We start from the raw sequence: 23,498 nt of genomic DNA on the forward strand, positions 1-23,498 counted from the left end.
CTGAAACCGCGAGCCTCCTGCTTTGCTTGGGACCCGAAAAGTGTAGGTTGCCTTGAAAGAACCAACTATTGCACGTGGTGCAAACACCAGGAATTTCATGTCATGCCAGAGAATAGTTCAGACAGGTTCCAGACCCTGAAACCGCGCCTGTCTCTTCATGGAAGCTTTACTAGAAACTGAGCGACTCCACAGTCACATCGAAATGTGTTCAATCTCAAATGATCATTGTTTTTAGGATGCTCGTAGACAAAGCGAACGCGCTCACTTTTTTGCTGTTTTTCTGATACAGTGCCGGTTGGTCACGATAAAGTGCAAATCAGTAGTCAAACATCAAACTTATCATAGGGAAAGGAATGGAGGGTGGGGGTCAGATTTATTAAGATATGAGAAATATATCTACAGATTTTTTCTCTAACATTGTAAAGGTTTTTTTTTGCAAAAGATTTTAGTAAAATATAGAATAGAAAGTGTTGAGGTAAATTTATCGACAATACATGTTTTTTGTAGTTTTCCAATTTCGGACACTTCACTATAAGAACAATGTGATAGATATTGTTTGAGTCTTCTCCCACTTATGCTATAAAATTTGCGCGCGCTCTTTGTTCTTGACCTGACCGAATTCGGCTCTCGCCCCTCTCTCTTATTTTCTTATCATATGTTTGGCATGCAAATCAGTGTGCTTCACTGTCTCCAGCAGAGCCAGCTTCAAGCGCATTTCTATTTGTGAGAACCTAGGAAGAGGGAGAGAGAGAGATAGAAACAAGAAGAATCTCTCTCATACATACTGTCTGTCTTTTCGAGATTGTTTTGCGAAGCTTGTACAAAGGTCGTGGCAAACTGACCAACGCACTCTCCGTCACTTGTCGTCCACTTGAAAAAGTACACACTCAAATACTGGCTCGCAAAGGAGGGAGATCCCACCACACTAAATGACCCCTACCGGGCGAGCAAGGATTTGGTAAATTCTCTTGAATAGACTATGATTATGATGAAATCCGAAGGGACACTTTTGTGAAACATTGCGAAACTATTTATTCCAGAATCTTCCAGATGTGCTCCACAAAGTTCAACTTTTGCAGGAGCTCGTCACTTTGAGTCATGAGTGACTGAAATGCCATACTTCAAACAAAATCCACCTGGTTTTTCAATGTTTTGTCATACTGAAAATGAGTATTACAATCTGAAAATGTCAAATGCTGATTTCCTCAACCGTTTTATACAATTTATTATGCGAATGAGCAGAGATTAAGATATTTATAAATGTTTGTGATTTGATCTCAATGATTTGATCATCTAGGTTTTTGATTTTTTTAAATATCATTTATAAAAGTTTCCACGGCAGTGTGCGACTTATTTTTGCGAGTAAGCCTAAGACTAAGACTAAGCCCAAGCTTAAGCTAAGCCTAATCCTAAACATATTTTTAAACCGCTGAACGTCCAGATTTGGAGACTCGTCGTTCAACTTTTGTTTAAAATCTACTTCCCGGTCACATGTTGAACAGACTAATAAACAACCCATTTGAAACATTTTACAACTTCCTGTAACTTTGGACCCAATTATCTATATTTCACTTTGCCACTTTTTGCACTCTGATCCTCAACGTTTTTTTTTTCATTTGTTCGCGATCTTCTTATCAGAAACTTGATTATATGTTTGAGTTCTCCATAACAAATATTATTATATTAATAGACATTTGCCGGCCACTTTTATTTGCGTTTGATCTAAAAGTATCTCCACCAGTTTTTTCTAGCGGGAGTCTAGTCAAGGCACATAACACATGGCTTCTCTTCTTTTCTGTCTTTACCGTCTGTCCATACCCAAAAGCCGGAGAGTGATAAGCGACACGAACACAGTCATCTCTGAAGAGGTCACGAAAAGCTGCTGCAGTACCGCCGCGCTCCTGTGCTTATCAATTGCGCGGTTTCCCTCGCTTTTTGTCTTTGTTTCTCAGTTTCCTCTCTGATTTGTCTTTATCATTCGAGTTTGACAACTAGCGGAAAGTTTGCAAAGCGTCCCTAATGCTCTGAGTGGGCTTCTCCTGGAAAAAGGTTCGAAAGTTCTAAAAATGGAAGGTTCTTTTGCATGGGCGTGCAATGTGCTTTTATTACTGCATCAATTTCGGAAAAAAATTTGAAAATGTCAAAATTATTTTAAACTTATCAATTCTAAAATCAATTTCCAAATTTACAAATGTTTAGAAGGTGCTAAAACCCACAGTACAGAAGAAAACATCCTGATAATTCAATCAGACCAGCTGAAAAACGTGCACAGACGGAACGAATTCACAAACGGCTGGATCTAAATAGAAGTCTCATTTTCCAAATATTAATTTCTGCTAATTATTATTATTAATTTTTCGTGTTACACGGTATTGCCACGTAACTACGTGAAAATGCCCATTCGAGTATAAATGAGCGTTTCTCACTGTTTTAAATTTATTCCCGATTTTACTTTGCCATTTCGTTACAGCGGACAATTTCTGTTCAAGTGAGTTCTAATTTAGAGAATCGATGATTCATTCTCTTTTCAGTTCGAAGCAATGGGATACGTTGAAAGTTTTTATTTGGAGCCTGAAGCTACTCAAATGTTTGGGATGACTGAGAGTAACGATCTTCCACCGGTAGGCTAGGTAATTCAATGGATTGCCAAAAAGTCCTAATTTTTAGCTTGAAAATCTCCAAGAGCTCGCATCTGTGATTGATGTTAACATCAAAGAGCCACTTGTTTCGGATTACTGTGGTTTGGAGTCTGACGACATTCCACCAATCTACCGTGCTCAGCTTCGTGCAGCTCAGAAGGAGAAGATCATTGCAGCCGAACAAGCAGACAAATCTTTCTATGCTTACGAAAAGTCTGATGCTAATTTGGAGGGAGATAAGAAAGAAGTGGAAGCCATCGCACCGGTGGATTCAATGAACTTTGAGTACTACGTCCCGGGTTTCTCTCCGCCGCCACAGAATTTTAACGATGACGTTCAAAAAATGAGCAACTTCCAGCTTCCTAAAATGACATCGATTGAAGCTACTGAGAACGTTTTCAAAATTAATGGAGCACACGAAAAGTCTCAATACGTGTTGATGGAAAATGAGGACCCGAATAAAGTGAATAGCCCAAAAAAGACCGGACTGGAAAGCTGTATGTTTTTATAACTATGCAGAATACAAAAAGTTATCAATTACAGTGATTTCATACACTGCATCGGATGTTACTTCTACAATTGCCTCTGAATCCTCCTGCCTTACCGCTACGGTAAATTTTTTCAGTTCAAAAAATAAAGTTTTAAACTCGTTTTTTTCAGCTTGGTCCAGCTTTTGGCTGCCTTCCGATCACAAGCACGTATGATCGCCACTCCGAGAGCAAGTACAAAGGATTGAGTGCTTTCCGTCCAGTCACCAAATCAATTGAATCGCAATACGCAATGCCGGAGCTCAATTAGGTGTTTCCCAATGTGAAATGAATCTCAAAATCTGTCGATATGAAATGAAGAATTTTTGTATTTCTTTTCAGCCACTTTATCCGAGACCCACTCTCAAAAAGTTGAGAAGAAAGCGGATGTCAGAAGAACATTAGTAGTGTTTTCAAAAATCGTACTGTTTTTCATTAAAAATAGGTACTTTTTCAAGAAATGTTCAATTTTTCAAGATAAAATCGGATCTTCAAAGTTCTTTGGACATTTCTTAATGGTAACAATGGAAAATTGACTCCGAATATCTCTCCTTTTTGTTCACAGATAATTGGCAACTTGTCAATCAGGAATCTCGCAGCAATGGCATTGTAAACGGCCCGCCACCGACAACTTTAGGCACATCGTGCCCGGCCATCAATTGTGTTTTGGGTATATTGTGCTGATTGAGGCGTTCTACGCACATAGTAGTAGTAGTAGTGGTGCAAAAGCACCACGGTGGAACCGTGGAGGTCCTTGGATCATTGAGATCCGCCTGGATCGAAAATTCTGGTGGGGAGGCCCAGTGCCTCTGCCACCTTTTTCGGATCCGTCCACAGTTTAGACGGAGTGAGCGGGGGTTGGATAGAACATCTCAGCATGTGTTCCACATTCCCTGTGACATCGCCACACTTCTTGCAGGCTGGCACCGTGTCGTTGTTGACTCTCGCAAAATAGCTTGGGACCATGGTTGAGTGACCGCATCTGATTCTGGCTAGCTCCACTCTTGTTCCTAGCGGCAAGGATCGGATCTTCTACGCACATCGCGAAAAACCGTGGCTACACAGAATGAACCCAAAAATTCAAAGTCCATAAATTTTGCAGAAAATTTGTAGAATAACTTGACTTATTCGAGTACATCTTATTCATTTTTTAGCAGAACTCACGTAGCAATTTGTCAGTTCATGAAAAATATTCATAAGTTTCAACTCATAACAGCAGAAATGAGCACAAAGTTCGAGGAGAAATAGCTAAACAAATTAGGTCTTCCCCTTTACTTCTTCCCATTCATTTTTCTCTTTTTTCCTTTTTTTTTAATTTTCAAGTTTTCTACCCCCATTATTCAAGTTTAAACATCCTACAGAAAATGACGATTACTTGGTTGCATTTCTTCAATTTTCAGCTGTTTGTAGTGTCTTTTTGCTGTCAAAAGTTGTCGGAATAATGCAAAGAAAATATGAAATCATTGACATGTGTTATACAAATTCTGGAGGCGGTGAAGATTGAAGTTTCTGAAACTAAATGTGACATTTTGGAGTCAAAAATCTGCACCCAACTTGTGAAAACTTTTTCTAAAAATTGTGCTAACGCCCGCCAGACTCTCCAGAAAACGCCTATAAAACTGTAAGAAATTTAATTGAATGAAATTACAACACAAATTTAAAAGAAAATATGTAATAATTAATTTTTTGTTACTCTAACATTTTTCCTTTTCGTGAGCCCTTTTTGAAAAATAAAAGTTCAACTGTTTTGTTTTGGGATAAAACAAAAAGCAGCATGTGAAAACATATGTTTCGCGGTTTTGGATGAAAACATTTTGCAAAGAATTCGACATACTTTTCAAGTTTGAAAAATTTTCATTATGAATTCAACTTCCTCAATCTTAAATTTTTCTAATAACTAATGTCAACCAAATCAGACCAGAAAATAAATAGCTTTAGATTGTTTTTCAACGGCTACTCAAAAAATTAATTACAAAACAAATGTCTAGAATTTTTTGGTTAGTAATTTCTGAAAAGGAAACTATGTTCACACCCGATCTTGAAATGAGATATTTGAGCGACATTACCAAACTCCTAACACCTAAAATTTGGATTTTAAATTGTTTCAGTGCATTTTTAAAAATCATTTTGAGCCCAGTATTCTTTATCAGTGCAGTTTTGTAGAATTTTTATTTATAGAAGTGTTTTACGGTAGCCGAACATTCCGGAGTTTTTTTTATAATTTTTAAAGAAAAAATTCTGGAAATCTGTAAAAAAATAAGTTTTCAAATACTTGCCTAGTTTTCAAATACTTGCCCACATTACCGCCCACTCCCGTTATTCCCATCATTTTGGAATTTCTGGACCGCCCTCACAAATGATGCTGTTTAATCTACCTAATGTTAATCCTAGTGTACTTCCGTATCCGAACATACTTTGTTTGAAATCATGCAGGCAATTTGGAAGCCCTAGAAGTGTAAGCTTGCAAAATTTTATTTCAATTCCCAAAATTCCAAAACTTTATGAGCATTCGTAAATCATAGCTCATATCACATTCCTACCGTCATTTTCAGCGCAAAAAATCTTTAGAAACATTAAATATATTTTGATTTACAGTGCTTTTTTCCTTCATTTCCATATATATTTTTAGTTTTTCCTACCTTAGATCCTTCCAATTCCACGTCACCTCCGACATCTGAAAACTTCTTAGAGAGTGTATAGTCAGTGAGAGACGCTGGTTAACGAATTCAATCAAAAAAGGTAGGCGGAGTCCTGGAAGCTTGTGATATAAAATATAAGGAGCTCTAGCTGTTTGACCCAATTCACTTGACGTAGTAATCTATTGTTTTTCAGTTTTCACCACCGCCTATAATATAAATCCAATAAAATTTGAATTATCTACAGTAATCTCCTTACACGATTAGATTGATTTTCCTTTTATTCTATACTATTTTCATAGCTTATTTACTTATAGTTAGACATTTTTTCTGTGATAGTTGGTTTCATAAAGCTGTGAGCTAGGAAATTCTTCCGATCCTTATTAATCAATATAAATAACTTTCCTAATTCTTTAAAATCTTTAAATTTTCCAGTGGCCAAATGTCTCACAACTCGATGATCTATCTTCTGGTCGCATTCCTTGTGTTGCTCTGCGCCACCACCGAAGCAAAAAAGGAGTGCTCCATTGATTGTCAGGAAGATGGTTCGGCAGCCGTCGACTTGGGACTGGTGCTCCCTCCGGAGCTCTATGAGTCGACTCGTCTTTCCAATCTTCTTGCCAGACCTTCGTCACAGTTCAAAAGTGAGTGTATTTTGTTTCCATACGGGGGGAGACTTTTCTCCGTCCTTCTACTTTTTTGGTGAGAGACAATGGTTATTGAATTAGTGTTAGTATGGTAATTGCCTCTAAAAAATTGGTCAGTTCTAAGAGATAAGAACAATTTATCCAAAGAACCTTAAACTTTAGCACCCGTCTGGACATCTATTTTCTAAGTTTTTTTGAAGACTTATTAAGAAACTTATCAACAGTGAAATGAATGTCAACAATTGCACAATATTTTTTTAAAGTTGAACAAGTTTTAATAAAACCAATGGCAGGAGATAATGAGATGTTGAAGTGGTGTAGTATTTTGAAATTATTAATTTTCTCTTAAAAACTCAGCCAAAATATTGGAACTTTAAGATCCGTTGCCAGCTGTCATTTGAGAAAAATCTTTCCGTATTAGCTTGATGAATGAAACTTTTCTAAGGACTCAAAGATTGCATAGAGCTGGAAAATCTAATCACTTTGAATCGAAACTTAATTTAATAGAAATCTACGTAAAAATTGTTTTTGGTGAGCTAATGTAGTCGTTAAAACCAAAAAGGTTAAAATTCATAAAAGCCAAAAGTTGGAAAAACAAATTATCAAATAATTTCTCAAAACCCCTCAAATTTTTTGATCTAACATATTATTCCAAGCTGAATCCTATTTTCCCCCAATTTCCTTATTTTCGCGCAATGTCCAATCAAGATATGTCAATGTCCCAGGTAAATCAAATTAATATTCATTTACGAGTAATAACCCTAACAATTCTATTTTCAAGTCTATCAAACCAAAAAGTGTTTTCCAGTGAAACGAGATTATGATTTTGTTCGATTTGGAAGAGCTGCTCCAATCAAGAAGGCATCGTACGACTACATCCGTTTCGGTCGGAAATGATCTCAATTCATCCATATTCACGCGGCGCCTTCATAGACATTCCACTTTTCACCAAAAAACTAGAACAACATCTCATTTATTTTCATTATTTACTTCTTTAATTCCATCTGAATAATAATTGTCATTTATGTGATACACCACGATATATTTATGAATCATGTTGTGTGCTGATTGCTTCCAATAATAAACCGGCCTTGACACGTTAACCTTGCAATTTTTAGTTTTATTTGTTTTTGCAAAACGTTGTTGATTGTATTTCCTGGATGAACATAATTTTTTATGGCAAAAAGTGCTTGAAAGCTTTGCTTTTTGCATCAACTTCTTGCTCAAGATCGAAAACGTTGGGCAAGACTTTCCTCTTATTTTTTCAGAAATATTTCAAAAAAATCACAAAAATGATATGTTTTGGCATGAAATACCAAAAGTGTACCGCTTATGCAGAATCTTTGGAAGCTCACCGCAAGCTCAGCTCGGAAATTTTGCAGCTTAAAATTCACAATTAAAAGCTTTCAAATTACAAATATCTCGTTTAAATTTCAAACTTCCTGTGGAACCCTCAGAACCTTCTAGTTCGGCAACGCCCAGGTTTCATCAAAGTTTTGTTATACTCAAGTTACTCAAGTTTCATTTTTCATTAATTAAAAATTATTTAAAAAATTAATGACCTTTACGACATTGACTAAGAATATCTGAGTTTTGTTCCCAATGCTACTGAATTCTATTGACTACTGTAGGTGAGAGAAATGAGAAGGAGAAGCAGGTGGAATTGAACAAAGTCATGACGAAGAGATTTTCAGCTGTTCCACTTTTCAGAAAATCGATCGAAGGCGGTTTTGGATGTTTGGATGAAATAATGTTTGATATAATAGGAAAGGGAAGTACAATGTGGGATTGAACGGGAAATATAAATGATCAGTTGCAATAGAATTAAATTTTTTAGACAATGTCAAAATATTGAAACAACTTTTCATAAAATGAATCTGCAAAACTGCTTGATTGCACTGAATTTCAGTTTAAAAAAATTTCAAGTCTCTTCAGATATGCAACACTTTTTTTTACTGTGAAATATGTTTTGTTTTGAGCTTTACAACTCACTATCAAGTCGCTGCACAAAATACTAATGGAATTTTTAAACTGAAACTTGATTTTTTTTGGCAATTTTTAAGATTAATATAAAGCCTTTTTGAACTCATTGTCTCTATTTCAAAGATTGATTAATAAAAATGCCTTTTTTTTGGAGTCAAACCGACTTTTAGTAGTCTTGAATTTTTCAAACGAGATCAGAAAGTGATTCATTTGTAGTTAACATGTCTTCTTCGCAGCAAACATCATTCTTGTATGCTCTTCGGAGCACAGTTTGATGACGACATCAGTCACGATGTCCGAGAAATGATAAGGAATATATGGGAATTATAGAAGGTGTTACTAGACAAGAAAAAGATAAGATCATCTAACCAAACAGCGGTTACAATAAAAGGTTATTTATTGAATGGGTGTCTGTTCAGCTGCCACGTCAGCAGTATTGATTGAGTTGGTACTGGTCATCTGTCATTTATCTAATATTTCAATTTTTTAAGTTTGTCGTACTGAATTTTCGAGTGTTCAGGGAGCCTCATTATTTAACTGTAACTTTAATTTTTTATTGTGATTTGTTTAAGAAACTGTGCTTGAAATATAATTCAAGAAAATAATTGTGTCTGGTATTTTCATTTATGAGGAATATATCGGAACTTTGAGCACTGGCAATGTTCATAAAACATTTTATTGAAATTTATTTTCTTTTTCATTCTCGGCGACGACTGAGACCATTTATCATTTTCAAAAGAACAGGAAAAGGCTTTGTCTATCTTAAAATCTAGTTTATCAGCACGTGACTCTCAACTCACAGCCTCTTCTCTGAAAATAGAAAAGTACAACTTCTCCTCTCGCTGAAAAGTGGCTAAAATAAGTGACAGAACTAAAAATTTCATCTTTGGTACCAAAACATTTAATCGTCTTATGTCCTGAGTTTTTAACACCTATATAAAAAATTATCGTTCTCAATACTCTGCATTTCTTTCGTTTTTTCTTCTTCTTTTTCTGAAATATTATTGCAGATGATTCGTCAAATTATCTTGATAGTTTCACTTATTGGGATATCAAATGCCGCGTACCAATGCAAGGATAATAATGGAAGTAATGTAGATTGGTGAGTTACAAGGGAATATATGAGTTTTGGGCTGAGTTTGGCAACTTTTGTAGAGAAAAAAAAAGTTACAGTATTTTCACTAGTGGTATTGCATGTAAAACGCTTGATCGACTTGTAGGGTGTCAAGAGGCTCCAGGACTAATTTTTGAATGCTTCATATTGTTTTGGAAAAGTAATCAATATTTAAAAAAAAACGCAATTTTATACCGTTTAATTAGGGGTTAATATACCAGACATCCACTTTCACAGTCTGACGTAAAGTCGGTGCAATACAATTAGGGGGCTGCATGATAAAATTTCAGCCAGCCGCTTCCAAAAGTTCTGGAATTCAATTCAAACATTTTTCTTTTCTTGTCATCAAATATTCTTGCAAACTATACTGATGACTTTTCACACTTTTCTTATCAAATTGAACGGCTAATAATATTATTAATCGGCTTATCACAAAATGAAATTCAAGAATGTCAGAACTAAACTATGAAAATTTTTATAGATGCCATGAGTTGTTTTTTCTTTCAAAAAGACATAATGCCGAAATACATAATTTTAGATAATCAATAAATTATTTTTTTTTTCAAAAAAATTGAATTTGAGGTTCGTCTTCTACAAACTTCCACATCTTTGGAATCATCCAGACAATGTACCAATTTCAAATGGAACTGGATTCTTGTATTTTGATGTCAATAATAAAAATTGGGTTTGTTTTTTTTTAATTGAAGTTTTACCAATAATAATCAATTTCAGAAACTTATGCCACAAGGAATGGATGTTGAGAATAATGCCGTATATTATACCCTCCAACAGTACTATAACTCGAATATGAATACGGTCAGATAATACTTGAACGTTGCTTTTTTTGAAAGTAAATTTTCAGACATTCAGCTACATGTACAATGACGAGTGGCCTGATAGCACAATCTGGAGTAATAGTTCAGGACATGCAAAGGGTGTTACTGTATTTGATCAATACACCGGATTCTGGATGATTCACAGTATTCCAAAGTTCCCGAGTAAAGATATGTTCCGATTCCCATCAAATGCGCATTATTATGGGCAAATGGGAATTTGTATTTCTTACAATACGGTTTCCTTGGCAACTATTGGTAATACAGTCGGTTATACAAGTTATTTTAAAGAAATATACTATTCAGCTCAACAACTCTTCTACTACAACACATTCACTTATCAGTTCAATTTGCCACAGAGTTTTGCAAACCAGTTTCCTGTTTTATCTCAATTGAAAAATAAGGAATATAACAAGGTAGGAATTTTCTTGCGCCTGACAACTATTCCGGTTTCCAAGTGATATAACATTTTATAAAATCTGTTTTCAAACAAATTTCCAAAATTGATTTTTTATCTCAAAAAAAATAATTTTTAATGTAATATTTTTGAATTCAGAGTCCACCACTCACTTCCACGAAGGTTTTGAAATCACTTGGTGGCCAACACTTCCGACATTTCGCGAAAACCGGTGAATGGGGAAAAGGTAAGAATTGATTTCTGTGACAATTCGCAAACATTGTAAGAAAATTCAGATCTCTACAGCGATTTTGTCGGTCCTACATTGAAGTCTTCGATCAAAGTTGAAACATGGAATCATCAGAGCGGAGATGAGTATAATCTCCCATCAGTTTGTGATCCCAATCATGTTCAGTCGGTAAGGAGTTTTTTTTTCATATTTTGGCATTCAAGCGTAGTTAAGTTTTCAAAATTGTTGCATTTCAGACAATGAGTGCAAAATACATTCGTCTTCCATATGCAATCGATTACTCCAGCTATGAAGATCATTCAAAGTTCGTCGTGGCATATAGTGAAAGCTCCTCAAAGCCACCAATTCCATACGTTTGTATTGGAGATATCAATCGTCAGGTATTTTAAACACATTAATTTAACAATAAGTATTGGTTGAATTTATTTTAAGAGTCATCAAATCCATCGTGGCGGTGGAACAATGTGCATCTACGATCAAGAAACATACTTCCAATTCGCAAATATCATCAGTGAAACAGTGCCTTGCACAAAAGCAACGGCTGAAAAGGTAGATGCGCTTGCCAACAATCGATATTTCTAGATATCATTTATGAATCATCATTTAATTATAATATTTATCTCTTTGTTGTCTGTCTGTATTTGTTATTCCCTTTTCCCATCCCCTAAAATACTACCTCTGAAAATTAAGTGATGGAGCAGTTGTGTTTTGAGTCATCGCAATTTTAAATATAAACTTCCGCCTAATTTTGATCAATTTTCCGGTTTGAAAAATAGCTAACTAGCTGATATTATACACAATTGAGCTGTACAAAACAAATATTAAAGTCAAAATTCTTGAGAAGCCAAACAGCGGACATATTTTCTGTAGCCTGCCGTTTGTCTATTTTTGGATATTTTATGAACCTTTTTTGTTAATTTAGAATTAGTCGAAGTTCTGAAAAACAGTTTTTTTCGGTGATAACTTTACTTTAAATTTTAAGATGCCACAAAAGTTTTTTTTAATTCAAAAAGTTTAAAAAAATGATCATGGTTGTTAGTGATATTTCAGCTCTCGCAAATCTCCTATTTGAATTATCGCGCTTTTGACAACCTTTTTTCTAATTTTTAATTAATTATATTCTCTCGAAAATTCCAAAACTCCTTTTTGAATTTTTTTGAAATTTCATGCTGAAACGTCATAGCCACGAGATTTTGGAATGCAAAGTCAAAAAAAAGGTTGAAGTTCAAAAAACGTAGTGAGTGAAGTGTCTCTCACAAGTATCATGTCAAACAATGTCTTTCCATTTATTTGTTTCAAAACACTGCGCTTTTTGATCATTTCTTTGCTTGAGCTCTCTCTTCCTGCTGATCCGTCACTTAATCTTCTTCCTCATTTCAGGCGACCCTAACAGTTCTTCTTATCGCAATTATAACCTTCTTTAAGTGATCTTGATAGCAATTTTGAAATCATAAAAACAACAATTGTGCATCCGGGAGCCATGGGATATGTGTGTAATGTAAAAACCAATAAAAAGTTTTTCAAGTACCAGATTTTTGTTCGATTATTCGTTTTTTCTCACCTGTTTCTTTTACTAAACGTCGGACTTCAACAAAAATATTAATTTCTAAATAATAACTTTAAACAGTAGATAAATAACTCTCTGACTTCACTTTTCGTGAGCTGAGACTTTCCGGAGTTGGTGCAACTTTAACTTTTCCTCCATTAAGTTTCATAGCCGCCAACTATTTGAGATTTGCCAATTTTTTTGGGGCATTTCACTATTCTTATAAGATCTGTTTTAACTACCTCAAGCATGCCTGCCTTTGCGGGGCCTTCAGAAAGTTAATCATTTTGCAATGTGCCCGACATAATCTATGTCTCTGTCTGTAGGAACGAGAAAGGCGTGAGCGGCCTTCCCCCGCCTTTCAGTCATGTATTTTTTTTACTTAGATGCCCTACAGAGATATTCAGTTACTAAAAATTTTTCGACCCACAGTGCTAAAGTTATTTCCATAAAGTATATTTCAGCATTATGTTTCGTTGGTTTCTCACGAATAATATGATTTCATTTACTTGATCTTTCGAAAATCACATATATCTCAACTTTAATTAAGTAATTTTCAGGATTTACATGATTTTTGAATTCCAAGTATTCTCAATAAACTTCTCTTCACCTGCACAATCATATGTCAGAAGACTTTCATAAGTGTCCTTTCTGAATTTCAATAAATTATAATTTTTCATGAAATATTCAATTTTTGATTAGTGAAGCGTATGGACTCCCAAATATAGACAGTTAGCATCTGTTGTAATTATTCAACCATTATTTATTTATTTTTTGCAATATGTGAATATGGATATTTGAATGAATTTAGCAAGATTTGGTTTGGTTGAGTGACCGCACGCTTCGTCCCTTTTTTATCTTTTATTCCCTCATTTCTTTTTTAGATAATAGAAGCACAATTCCACTTCATCTTTCGGATTTTTATTTACTAGATGCCATTGTTGAAAAGAAATAAGAAAATACTTTGCTCATTGTCAAAACAGTTCAGTTTCCTTTTTTCCTTACTCTCTAAGAGGGCTTAACAATTTGAAGCAATGTATTTTCTGATTTTCTGAAAGTCGCCCAAATCCTCTACTTGGTTATATATTTATTCGTTCACGTTTTAATGAAATGGCAAGAAGAAGAATCAAAGGATTTAAAAAGGACAAAACATGTGAGCGATAAGATGATCAAGTAACCGTAATATAGTTTCGAGATCAAACGTGGGGAAGAAGGTTCAGAAGTTGGCAAAGTTTGGGCAAATTTCAGGCTGGACTGGGGTGTTGAGCCCAAGTTTGATCCAAAAAAAAATTGGCGAAAATTGGGAAAAGTGTTTGCCTGCGAGCTTTCATATTCAAGCACACTTATATTTTTCGGGCATGAAATAGGCAGCAATCGCTGAAAATACAGTCTACTACATTTCAGTTATTTTTTTTTTAATTTTCCTAATTTTTACAAACTCGACATTTGATATTCTCAAGAACACTCCTCTTTTCAAAATAAGTAAATGTAGGCGGAGATATAGAACACCACCCCATGAGAAAACATGAATCGGATTTCAGTTAAAATCTTTAAAAACATATTTTCTTGTGGTTTAGTCGGGGTACAGAATTAAGTGAATCAGAATATTTCTGATGATATTTTTCTACTTTTCTCATTTTATTAATGTAAGTAATTTATTTTGTACATTTGACAGTTCATTTTTTTTCAATGAATGTGAAAGCTCAGTGTTATCTTTAAGTTTATTAAAACATTTTAACATGGAAATTGTTTTAATGTTTAAACTTTTTGACAAACCCATAGTCAACCAAGACATAAACTGTCAAAAAGGAAAACCAATCTAATAGATAAAAAAGGCAAAATGTTTTTTTCTTTACAACTAATTAATCATTTTTGGCCATGAACAATTCAAAGCTAGATCACTACAATTTACAGTCCAATTTTAAACTCCCAGCTGTGAAAAAAAAACGAATGCTCACGTCTAGTGGGCGTTTTGTTTCCCGGAGTGGGTGTTGCTATATGATTTGAATAATGGAAGCTCTTCTTTGAATATCATCATTCAAACTCAATGAATAGGACAGCTTTGATTCAAGTACTTTTCTCGTTTTTTGTTATTCTTTGTTCTATTTTTATATTGAACACTAGAATGTTTTTTTCTCATAGAGTTACTAACCTGATTTCTATATTTTTCTCATATTGAAAAAATAATGAGCTGTATAACCCAATATTTTACTCATAACTGATAATGTCAATAATGTGAAATTTTAGAAATATTTAAGCTGTCGAATTGGAAAATCTGTATACAGAAGTCGGTAACATCAGTCGGATACATCCAACTATAAAGAGTTTGGAGAATAAAGGTAAATTATTCTCTTGCAAGACCAAACATCATGTTCTCCAAACTATGTACTTCCATCCTACCTATCATTAAACCTTTAATCAGTTTATCTGAACTTAAGCTAGCTTAGATGTTCAATGATGCCATCAACTGTACATTTGTGATCTTTCAATCTATTTTCTCACATGAGTTATCCTCGATGGCTTCCGAGTTCCATTTACGCACTTTTTTTTGCAAAAAAAAATGAATAGAAGAAGTTATACATTACCGCCGAGATTTTTGTTTTTTTTTGTTGTTTTTTATTTCTAGTGGATCTTCATTTTGGCAAGAGTTCTATTAGATTTCACGTTTTAAAAATGTCTTCAACCTGACGGATATATAAGTTGATTGATCTCTGATGTGGTCTGGACTCAGACAACATCCTTCCGGTTTGAACTACATGACACCTTGGAGTTCATGTCAGACATATTTTTTGATGGATTCAATTTTGTTTGAGATTTAATGTTTTATTTGTTTTCAGTTGAACTGTTCTGACGATTTTTTTAAAGTAGTTTGCGGAACTTCCATAAAAGCAACAATATTTACTCAATATTTTAAAAGTCAACACGAAAATTCATCAATTTAGGAAGTACTCTGGGGATTTGTTCTAAAGTGTTCTATCCTCTTTGAAAATAGATTTCTGGAAACAAACTATGAAGATCGAGAATTTCTCATTTGAAAATTGTAAAGCAATACCTAGGCTTCACTTTTTTTGTCCCCTTTCTGTCACACATCTCTGTGTCACCTGTCCCCAGAAAGCTTGTAAAGTGCGTCAGAAAGCTGAGTCGATTGTAGATCAAATAGAAGTTATTAATGTTTGATTCTGTTTTTTTTATTTAAAAATTTTGCAGCAAAATTCCAATTCTTCTAGTTCCCCTACAGAAAATGTTTGATTCATTTCTTGAATCGCCCTCCTTCAATTAAATTGTTGTCACCTTTTGATCCGACTCATAATTTAATTTAAAATTACCACGTATACATCCTGTTTTAGGGCTCTTTATTTATAGAATTTCCTGATTGTGAGTGCTATTAAAAATTAAAAACTGTTTTAATAACCGGAAACTTCTAGTAATACACAAACAAAGAATGAGCTCAAGAATCTTCTCGTACTTTGAATTTTATTCAAATTCAGAGTTTCTGCACTCTCTCCAGTTTCTCATGAAACTTATTTACAAGGATACAACAGAATAGTTGCGGGATTCAATTTGAACAAGTTCTTTGTTGTGTTGTGTTGCATTCGACACGTGAGCACAAAAATTGTGAACCCTTAACAATTCTTTGTTGGAAACACTTTTCCTAGAGCTACGTGATCTTGTTTTTCGAAGTTCCGAAAAATCATGTATTTTAAGATTTAAGGTTAAAATGTTTAACCGAATATTTTGCTCCCATTGAAATAAAAATTTCAAAAATTTCTAGACAAAACGACCAATACTCTAGTTTTAAAATTCTAAGAACCGCGAAGCTCTTTTTCCAAATCATGCAAATTTTCAACTTTTCACCTGACTGAGTTTCAGATTCAAAAAGACGTAAATCTTCACGTCAAAGATTCCATCGAAACTGAAACATTTGTGTGATGTCCTTTTAATAATACATCTGCTCTGTTCTAAATTTTAATGTTGTCACGAAGATTTCCAAAATTTTAGTTTCAGTCAGACAACTTCCGCTTTTTTCGAGATAAGGACATACGATATTTAATGATATTTCAGCTGCTCGAAACATATTTAAAGTCCGTTGAATTCCATTTCAATGTCTAAAATTTCGAGATCAGAACGATGAGTTATGAGTTTTGTTTCCTCCATGACGCCTTAGTGTATCTTGGTGTCAATATCCATCACGTGACACTCCCAACTTTTGAATTTTGTTTCATTTGGAATCGTATTTCAATTATACTTTTTTTTGCTTGTTTCATACTCTCTGCCAAGACTCTAAGAACATGTCAATTCCATTCAAAGCTCCATGAGAAAAAAGTTCAAATATCTGCTTGATCTACTATTTCCCATCTTTCCACGCCGTTTATCTCAAAAAGTTCCAGTAGAAAGAAGATATCCAGAAATTTCACATAAAAAACTGAGAAAGACAACTTTTCACATTCAACTCAAATTTGTCTTCCGCATTTACTTTCCGGTTTTTGATCATCTTTTCGAGTAGTGTAGCTTTAGGACACTTGTCAACGAAGAAGACACCTCTAGTTTAAAATGACTATTTTCTGAAAAATGAACTTTAGTGAAATGTGAAAGTATTTAATGGATGAGGTTTTTAAGAAACTTTAGAATACGTTTACTCTTTTAATTTTGGCACTGAAAGTTTAGTACCATAGGAAATATTGAACAACCCCCCCCCCTCAATTTTTTTTTGAAGATCTATATGTACTATTTCCTCATCATTATCTCAAAAAAAGGCCATGCCATTTTAATCTACACTTTGTCACGAACCTTTTTGACTATTATGTATACGGATCTCATTTCCTCATAGCTGCTGTGCTCATCTTTGTGTTTTGAGTCTTTAATCACACGAATAGATTGGCTTTGTTTCGAACTAAAGCCGTGCATTTCAATGCATCAGACCCTCTTGTCCTGGTGGGTTTGCAGAAAAAAGGGATTTAGCAAAGTTTTCAAAAAACCTACTTAAGCCATGTCATGTTTCGGTTTTATTTTGTTTTTCCTTCCGTCATGACGTAAGGACATTTGGAGGGGGAGGTGATTATAATATGTGACGGAAGTACCTTTCTTGGTCACATTCTTTGGTTTTTATAAACTATTATATAGTTTTTTTCTTGATATGGTTGGTTAGATCTCTGTTTTAATTTGGAAGCAACCGGTTTCAGAATTTCCTGAAAATGAACTAGATTTTTCAGTTGAATTCAATAACTATTTTCAATGAGTTTGTTGTTTTACGGTTGTCGAAAATGTTTGCTTTCTACAAGTTTGGAATTTGCTGCACAGCCCTGGTTTAAACCTGTAGCAATGCTCAACTTGGACATTTTTTGTAAATTTGGCAGGTTACAAAAACTTTGAATTTTATGTCTGTATTTCTTTTCTGGTTTTGGCCTCTACTTCTAGACGCTACATTTAAAAATATTTTCGCGCAGACTAGAAAAGTGAGACTCTATTGAAAATGAAAACACAGAAAACGGAAATTAATCGAAGATCAAGAACTGAATTGAATTAAAATTATATATATGTCATAGATATATATTATCCACTCTAGTTTTTCACATTCATCTCGCTTGGATCAGAGTTCTATTGTTTCCATCTTTACATCATTCAATGAACACTTGACTGCTCTTGCGTGGAATATATGACTCAAGCTTCATCATCCACTACACCTTCTTGTAATTTCTGACCTCTTCTGAAACTTTGCTTCTACTTCAGATGTCACACAAACGTGATGAGCACTTTCTAATTTGCTCATTTTGAGAATGCTGACAACTTTGCTGAAAACATTTTTTGCTAAACTCTGTTTTTGCAAGCGTCCAATTTATAAATGTGTTATCATTTTTATAATACCAAAAAAATTTTAATTTTACAATTCAATAAAAAATGTTCAAGCATGTTTTAAATTTAATTTAATTTTCGAATTTATTGGCGTAGAGGTTGTTAGAACATTTTAGCAACTATTCATCCATTTTACCGATGTGGTCCCTACTGAGAATTTCCAGATCCGTACTAAACTGTTTTCAGCTTTTTGCACAGGCCAGACTAAAACCAAATCAGAGATTTCAAAGCGAACTCCCTCATCCAAGTCTTTTTAACTCAAGCTTATTTCTAGAGAAAAAAATTTGTAAAAAATTGACTGCAAACGCCGAGCTATCCGATTCAAGTTTTATTAAAGTTATAGACTCACCTCACGCGTAAAATCTTACCGAATTGTTAATAAGTTACAAGCAAAGCGAAGTTATTTGATTTCAAAGTTTAGTTAGTCATCGAATATAAAATTCGTGCGTACACTGATCGCGGGAAGCGAGCTCTCCAACTTTTTCCGAAATTCTATTATAATCGCAGACGTATTAATAATTCAATTTTGACCCCACCCTGCTTTTTTTGATTCCGTAAAAGACGTCAAAGGTGTGGCTCCGTGGATCCTGATTTATTTTTGTCTGTATTCAATATATTCCTTTAGGGATGATGTTCGTTTTCTTTTTTTGCCGGAAATAGTTGGTTGAATACCAAAAAACATTACGTTGTTTTCCGTGCTTTGGGTATTGTTGTTTTCGATTTAGTTTTCATTTTAGCCCTATTTTCTTTCAACTTTAAAACAAGAGTAGAGATCTGGAATAAAACTACCATGTTTTATGATGAGAAAACTTATCGAAAACTTTTTTAGGGCGGTTCAAATTTTCGAAAAAAAAATCAAAATCAATCTGGCAATTATTTTGATTTTTGTCAATTTGTTCTTGTCGTAACGGACCGAAATTAACTTTTATTCAATCATTCTCGTTTTGCATATTTTAGAATTTTGACGTATTTACATCAATTAAGACACAATTTAGCCAAATGGTATATATATTTAAAAAATTTGAGTTCTTTCCAACTGAAAATACATGTATACATTAACCAACTTGAAGTCTCGGAACAAACGACCTAATTGTTAAAAATAGAGTACCTTTTTTTTAAACTGAAAAGGCCACTACGACATGGAACCGTTGGAAAAATTTACTTTTTTTCTCGAAAATTTGCTATACAGAGGCCCGAAGCGGCATGAGACACGCGGCCGAGCCTGCAGGGAAGACATAATTCAAACCCCCTTAAACTCTAACCCTCATTTTGATAATGTCTCGGTCTTTGAAATTTATGAGAAATTTTTGATCTTAAACTGAAATTGAAACGTGGTGTGAAAAACAAATCCAGGAAATTCCTAATAAACCAAAATGCTAATAACAGAAGGAAAAGGTTGTTTTTTTCGCTGAATCTCACTTGTTCGACCACTAAACACTTTGTTGTTGGTCCGTGTTTTGCACTCCCGTATTCCCACGTGGAATTTCAATGAGCACATCCTTTTATTTTTTCCGTCGATCATACATCGAATTTTTCATCGTGGTGTGATCCGTTTTAAAAGTAGGTGTGGAAAAATTCAAAGAGATTAAAAAGCTCGTCTGTGCTTGTTCTTATTAACTGCAGCAAAAAAAACAACAGAAAAGTGACATGAAATTAATTTTTCCTTTCTTTCAATCCACCCCCATCGTCATATGTGCCTATATATTTAGTGTCAGAATCAAATTAGTATGTGTATGTGCATCTTATTTTTCGGAGATTCACGACTTCCGCCCCTGTTTGAAATATGTGAATCGGAAGATCATGCTCTCTGATCTCATTTTTAGTCTGAAATCAGTCAGGTGTGAATCTGAAGAATGAGTTTTTAGTATTCCAATTGATGGAATGAGATATGGATTTTTTTATTTCTTTATTCTTTTATGATTCTCCCCTTGTACTAGTACTATTGGTTAGATTTTTTAAAGTTTTCACTCTAGTTTTGAGAATAGACAGGAAGTTAATATTTTATGAATTCGTTGATTTTTCTAAATTTTAAATTATTTTTATACAATCAAAATTTAGTGGAACTACAATAAATATAATTGTTCAAATTTACGGTTTTATCTTTGCCGGTGAAGCGCGATTGCACTCATTTAAGTTTGATTAACACTATTTGGCAAGAATGATCCCTTGGAATTTATACTCCAATTAATTGCCCGCCTTCTTTTCAAACCCTCTTCATCTTCTAGTACATTTATTCCAATCGCTGAAATGAGTTTGTTTGGGGAGATATATCCTCCCTTTTTCCCTTTTTATGACTCTCTTGTACTATCAAAAAGATTTCTCTCAAGTTGAGTGACACCGGATTTCCATCCCTTTTTCCTTGTTATTCTTGTCACACGAATCCGTCCGTCCCCTCAAGATTGTTTTCTTGTTGTATCCAAGCCACGTCATATGCACATTGTTTTTTTTTGGAGCATTCTAAAAAACTGTCGAATACTTGACATATCACCCTGTTTTTGTCTGACGAGGGGATCGAAATTCACCGAAATTTCTTATGCGTTTTTTGGAAATTAGTGAAATTTTTGGTCTACTACACTATTCTTCGTATTGTGTGTGTATTTGTGCCGTTTACAGCGACTTTTAAGAGAAGTTATGCGGGTTGGTCTCTAATTCATTCGAAAGAAAAATAAACTTTCTGATTATGCGTCTTTGAGATTACTGTAGAACATTTTCCGAGGTGATAAAACTTAAAAAACTTTTAACTTCAAAACTCTGTGGCTTTTAAAAATTCCTGTCAAGGGCTCGAATTGTTTTCTATCAATCAAATTATGCTCGGCTAGTGCTCACTTCTGACAACTTTTTTTCTCAGATTTTTAATTTTTCGGGTGTTTTCAATTTTTGGTTTTTTTTGGTGTTCTCTGTATATATATATTCATCAATGTTTTAACTAATAAGTTTCGTGATGATTAGTTTGTTTTTTTTTTCGAATTTTTAAACATTGGCGGCTCTGACGGCTTATTCGATGTTTTTAGGTTGTGTTAGAAACAGTAATCGTAAGTTCCGGGTTACAATATCTGTAATTTTCAGATTTCTTGATTCCGGTGAATTTTTAAAAAATTTTCAGTTCGTAATCTAAGGATTTTGTCTAAATATGTACACTTATAATAATCCAAAATAACCGAAAAAAATTCAGGTAAAAAAAATTTCTTGAAAATTCTAGTAAATTGGCAAAAAAGTATTGGCCTTTCTTTGACAGCAAATAAAAAAAGTTTTTTTTTTAATTTCAAGCTTTTATTTGGGAAAGGTTAAAAAAATTCTCTACCTTCAACACGTTTTTTAAATGTTCAATTCAAAAAGTTTGTGGTCAAAAGTTCGAAAGTTCAAGTTTCCAAACTTCTCCATTCTAATTGACATTATAAGGCATTTGATATGAACCTTTTTTGAGTAAGCTCAATGTTTTCAGTACTAAATATCCTTGAAACATTCGGAAATTTAGACGAGTACACATATTTGCCGTATGAGATCTAATTGGACCGCCTGGGGCCATCACATTCCAATTGGAAACCAATTGATTCAAAAAGAGTTTCCATTTTTCTCACCCACAGTTGTTTGGTCTTTTGAATTCATAAAATATGGCTCTATTCTTGGAAAAGGGCGGAAAAAGAAAGATCTTGATTATAATAAAGAGTTTTTGGAACTCGAGGTTTCAAATTATGAATTGAAATAATTACGTAGAAGAAATTCAAAATTAGAATCCTCGCTTCCTATTTTCAACGGAAACTGAAACCCCTGTTGGATCAAAATAATAATAATATATTCATTGGGTTTGTAATCAAAATGGTAATTCTGTGTATAATTTCCACTGAATTTTCACTAATTATTTTTTGGAATTTTTCATTTCTTTGTTTTAGAGCATGGCAAATATTATGATTCGGTGTCCGGGAAAATTTATTTTCTGTTCGAAGTAAAAAAATTTTGAAAGTACATCCAACGGGATCTAGGAAAACAAAATTATGGTGTTTTGGTAGTAGCTTTTGGAAAAATATTTATGAACTTTGTTGTAATTTTCGAAAAGGGTGAACTTTGGAATTCGTGCAGAAATTTTCTGTGAATATATAATAAGTTTATTCAATAAGTAATTTGGAAAATCGTAGTAAATAGCCTATTTTCGTGAGGCCTAAAAAATTCTGAAAATTCATTTATCCGGAAAAGAACTCCAGAACAAGGGCAGATCTTTGTGGGAGGTTCGAAAAAAGGCGGTGAAAAATATGGCCACACCCACAGAATTGGTTCAAGTACTGGTTTTGTTGGCGTGGCTGTTGACTTTGAGCATCAAAAATTTCAAGATACTTGTGAGGAACATGTTATGGATATGTCGTCTGAATCTGGTAGTTTTCCAGTTATTACTTAACGTATTTTCTTTATTATTGCACCCCATTCTTAAACTTTGTCAGCTTATATCTTACAATTAGTTACATTTATTTTATTTTTCTACCGTTTTAAAGTTATATTGAAATGATATTTTCAAAATATACCGAGATATAACCTATCAAAATGAATAGCAAAGCAATCAAGCAGTTTTTATTGTATTTTTCATATCTCTATAATTCCAACCAACTTAACTTTATTTTAGTCTCTTATTCTATAAGTTATGCATAATGTCTCGTATTTCGCGTTCCCCTTACTCCTTGTAAGTTTCCTATTTCTAACACTTCTAAGAAGCACGAGAAATGGTCCGAACAAGAAAAAGAATGCTCATCTTTTCAGTCGTTGTGTCCATTGTGCCGTTGTTCGTCGTTGTTCTTCGAACTATCCTCTTCTTCTTCTGTATTTAAAATTTCGAGAATATTTGTACCTATCTACGTACGTGACAAAGAAAATGTTTGAGATCACTCCTGCGCTTTAAGATGTAGCTTTTATCATTGGAAAAAGTATATTATTAATGAAGACCTAAAAATGACAGCAGAGGAGCACTTTGAATTTTGAATATTCAAAACCACTTTCGATCTTTGTTTTTCGTGGAAAAAATCTGGAATTTTTTAAACCCAACTCAATTTAAAAAAACATGCAGTGTTCCCAAATTCACAAAACATACTA

The 23,498-nt window shown here is 33.9% G+C and overlaps 3 protein-coding genes across 4 annotated transcripts; all 3 read left to right on the forward strand.

The window, feature by feature from the left end:
- The first annotated feature begins 1,529 nt into the window (after positions 1–1,529).
- Positions 1,530–3,503, forward strand: K04H4.5 (uncharacterized protein). The gene is made up of 5 exons (NM_066659.6): positions 1,530–2,488; positions 2,532–2,621; positions 2,668–3,136; positions 3,183–3,250; positions 3,300–3,503. Exons 2-5 carry the CDS (start codon positions 2,541–2,543, stop codon positions 3,435–3,437), a joined length of 756 nt encoding a protein of 251 aa, NP_499060.1. The 5' UTR covers positions 1,530–2,488; positions 2,532–2,540; the 3' UTR covers positions 3,438–3,503.
- Positions 3,504–3,697: 194 nt separating this feature from the next.
- On the forward strand, positions 3,698–7,550 carry flp-25 (FMRF-Like Peptide). Its single transcript, NM_001027494.3, has 3 exons — positions 3,698–3,836; positions 6,238–6,446; positions 7,258–7,550. The coding sequence occupies exons 2-3, from the start codon at positions 6,245–6,247 to the stop codon at positions 7,344–7,346; spliced, it is 291 nt and encodes a 96-aa protein (NP_001022665.1). The 5' UTR covers positions 3,698–3,836; positions 6,238–6,244; the 3' UTR covers positions 7,347–7,550.
- A 1,890-nt stretch (positions 7,551–9,440) lies between these two features.
- Positions 9,441–12,551, forward strand: crn-6 (Cell death-related nuclease 6; the record flags this gene model as incomplete). 2 transcript variants are annotated; one of them, NM_066660.6, is made up of 10 exons in its annotated part: positions 9,441–9,534; positions 10,129–10,231; positions 10,279–10,362; positions 10,409–10,637; positions 10,686–10,795; positions 10,936–11,023; positions 11,073–11,194; positions 11,263–11,406; positions 11,459–11,575; positions 12,407–12,551. In NM_066660.6, the coding sequence occupies 10 exons, from the start codon at positions 9,443–9,445 to the stop codon at positions 12,452–12,454; spliced, it is 1,137 nt and encodes a 378-aa protein (NP_499061.2). In that variant the 3' UTR covers positions 12,455–12,551. The 2 variants fall into 2 exon arrangements, with proteins under 2 accessions (NP_499061.2, NP_001370104.1); NM_001382961.3 differs by lacking the exon at positions 12,407–12,551 and having other exon boundaries at positions 9,443–9,534; positions 11,459–11,770.
- Positions 12,552–23,498: the final 10,947 nt, after the last annotated feature.

This window comes from Caenorhabditis elegans, chromosome III (assembly GCF_000002985.6).
Source record: "Caenorhabditis elegans chromosome III".
Classification (NCBI taxonomy): Eukaryota; Metazoa; Nematoda; class Chromadorea; order Rhabditida; family Rhabditidae; genus Caenorhabditis; species Caenorhabditis elegans.

What these genes read in the sequence shown, in the direction of transcription:
- K04H4.5 (NM_066659.6), top strand. Translation starts at nt 2,541, where the DNA reads ATGGGATACGTTGAAAGTTTTTATTTGGAGCCTGAAGCTACTCAAATG. An exon ending in AAAGACCGGACTGGAAAGCT is followed by an intron (nt 3,137 to 3,182) that starts GTATGTTTTTAT and finishes TATCAATTACAG; the next exon opens with TGATTTCATACACTGCATCG. An exon ending in CCTCCTGCCTTACCGCTACG is followed by an intron (nt 3,251 to 3,299) that starts GTAAATTTTTTC and finishes CGTTTTTTTCAG; the next exon opens with CTTGGTCCAGCTTTTGGCTG.
- flp-25 (NM_001027494.3), top strand. Translation starts at nt 6,245, where the DNA reads ATGTCTCACAACTCGATGATCTATCTTCTGGTCGCATTCCTTGTGTTG. An exon ending in ACCTTCGTCACAGTTCAAAA is followed by an intron (nt 6,447 to 7,257) that starts GTGAGTGTATTT and finishes AGTGTTTTCCAG; the next exon opens with TGAAACGAGATTATGATTTT.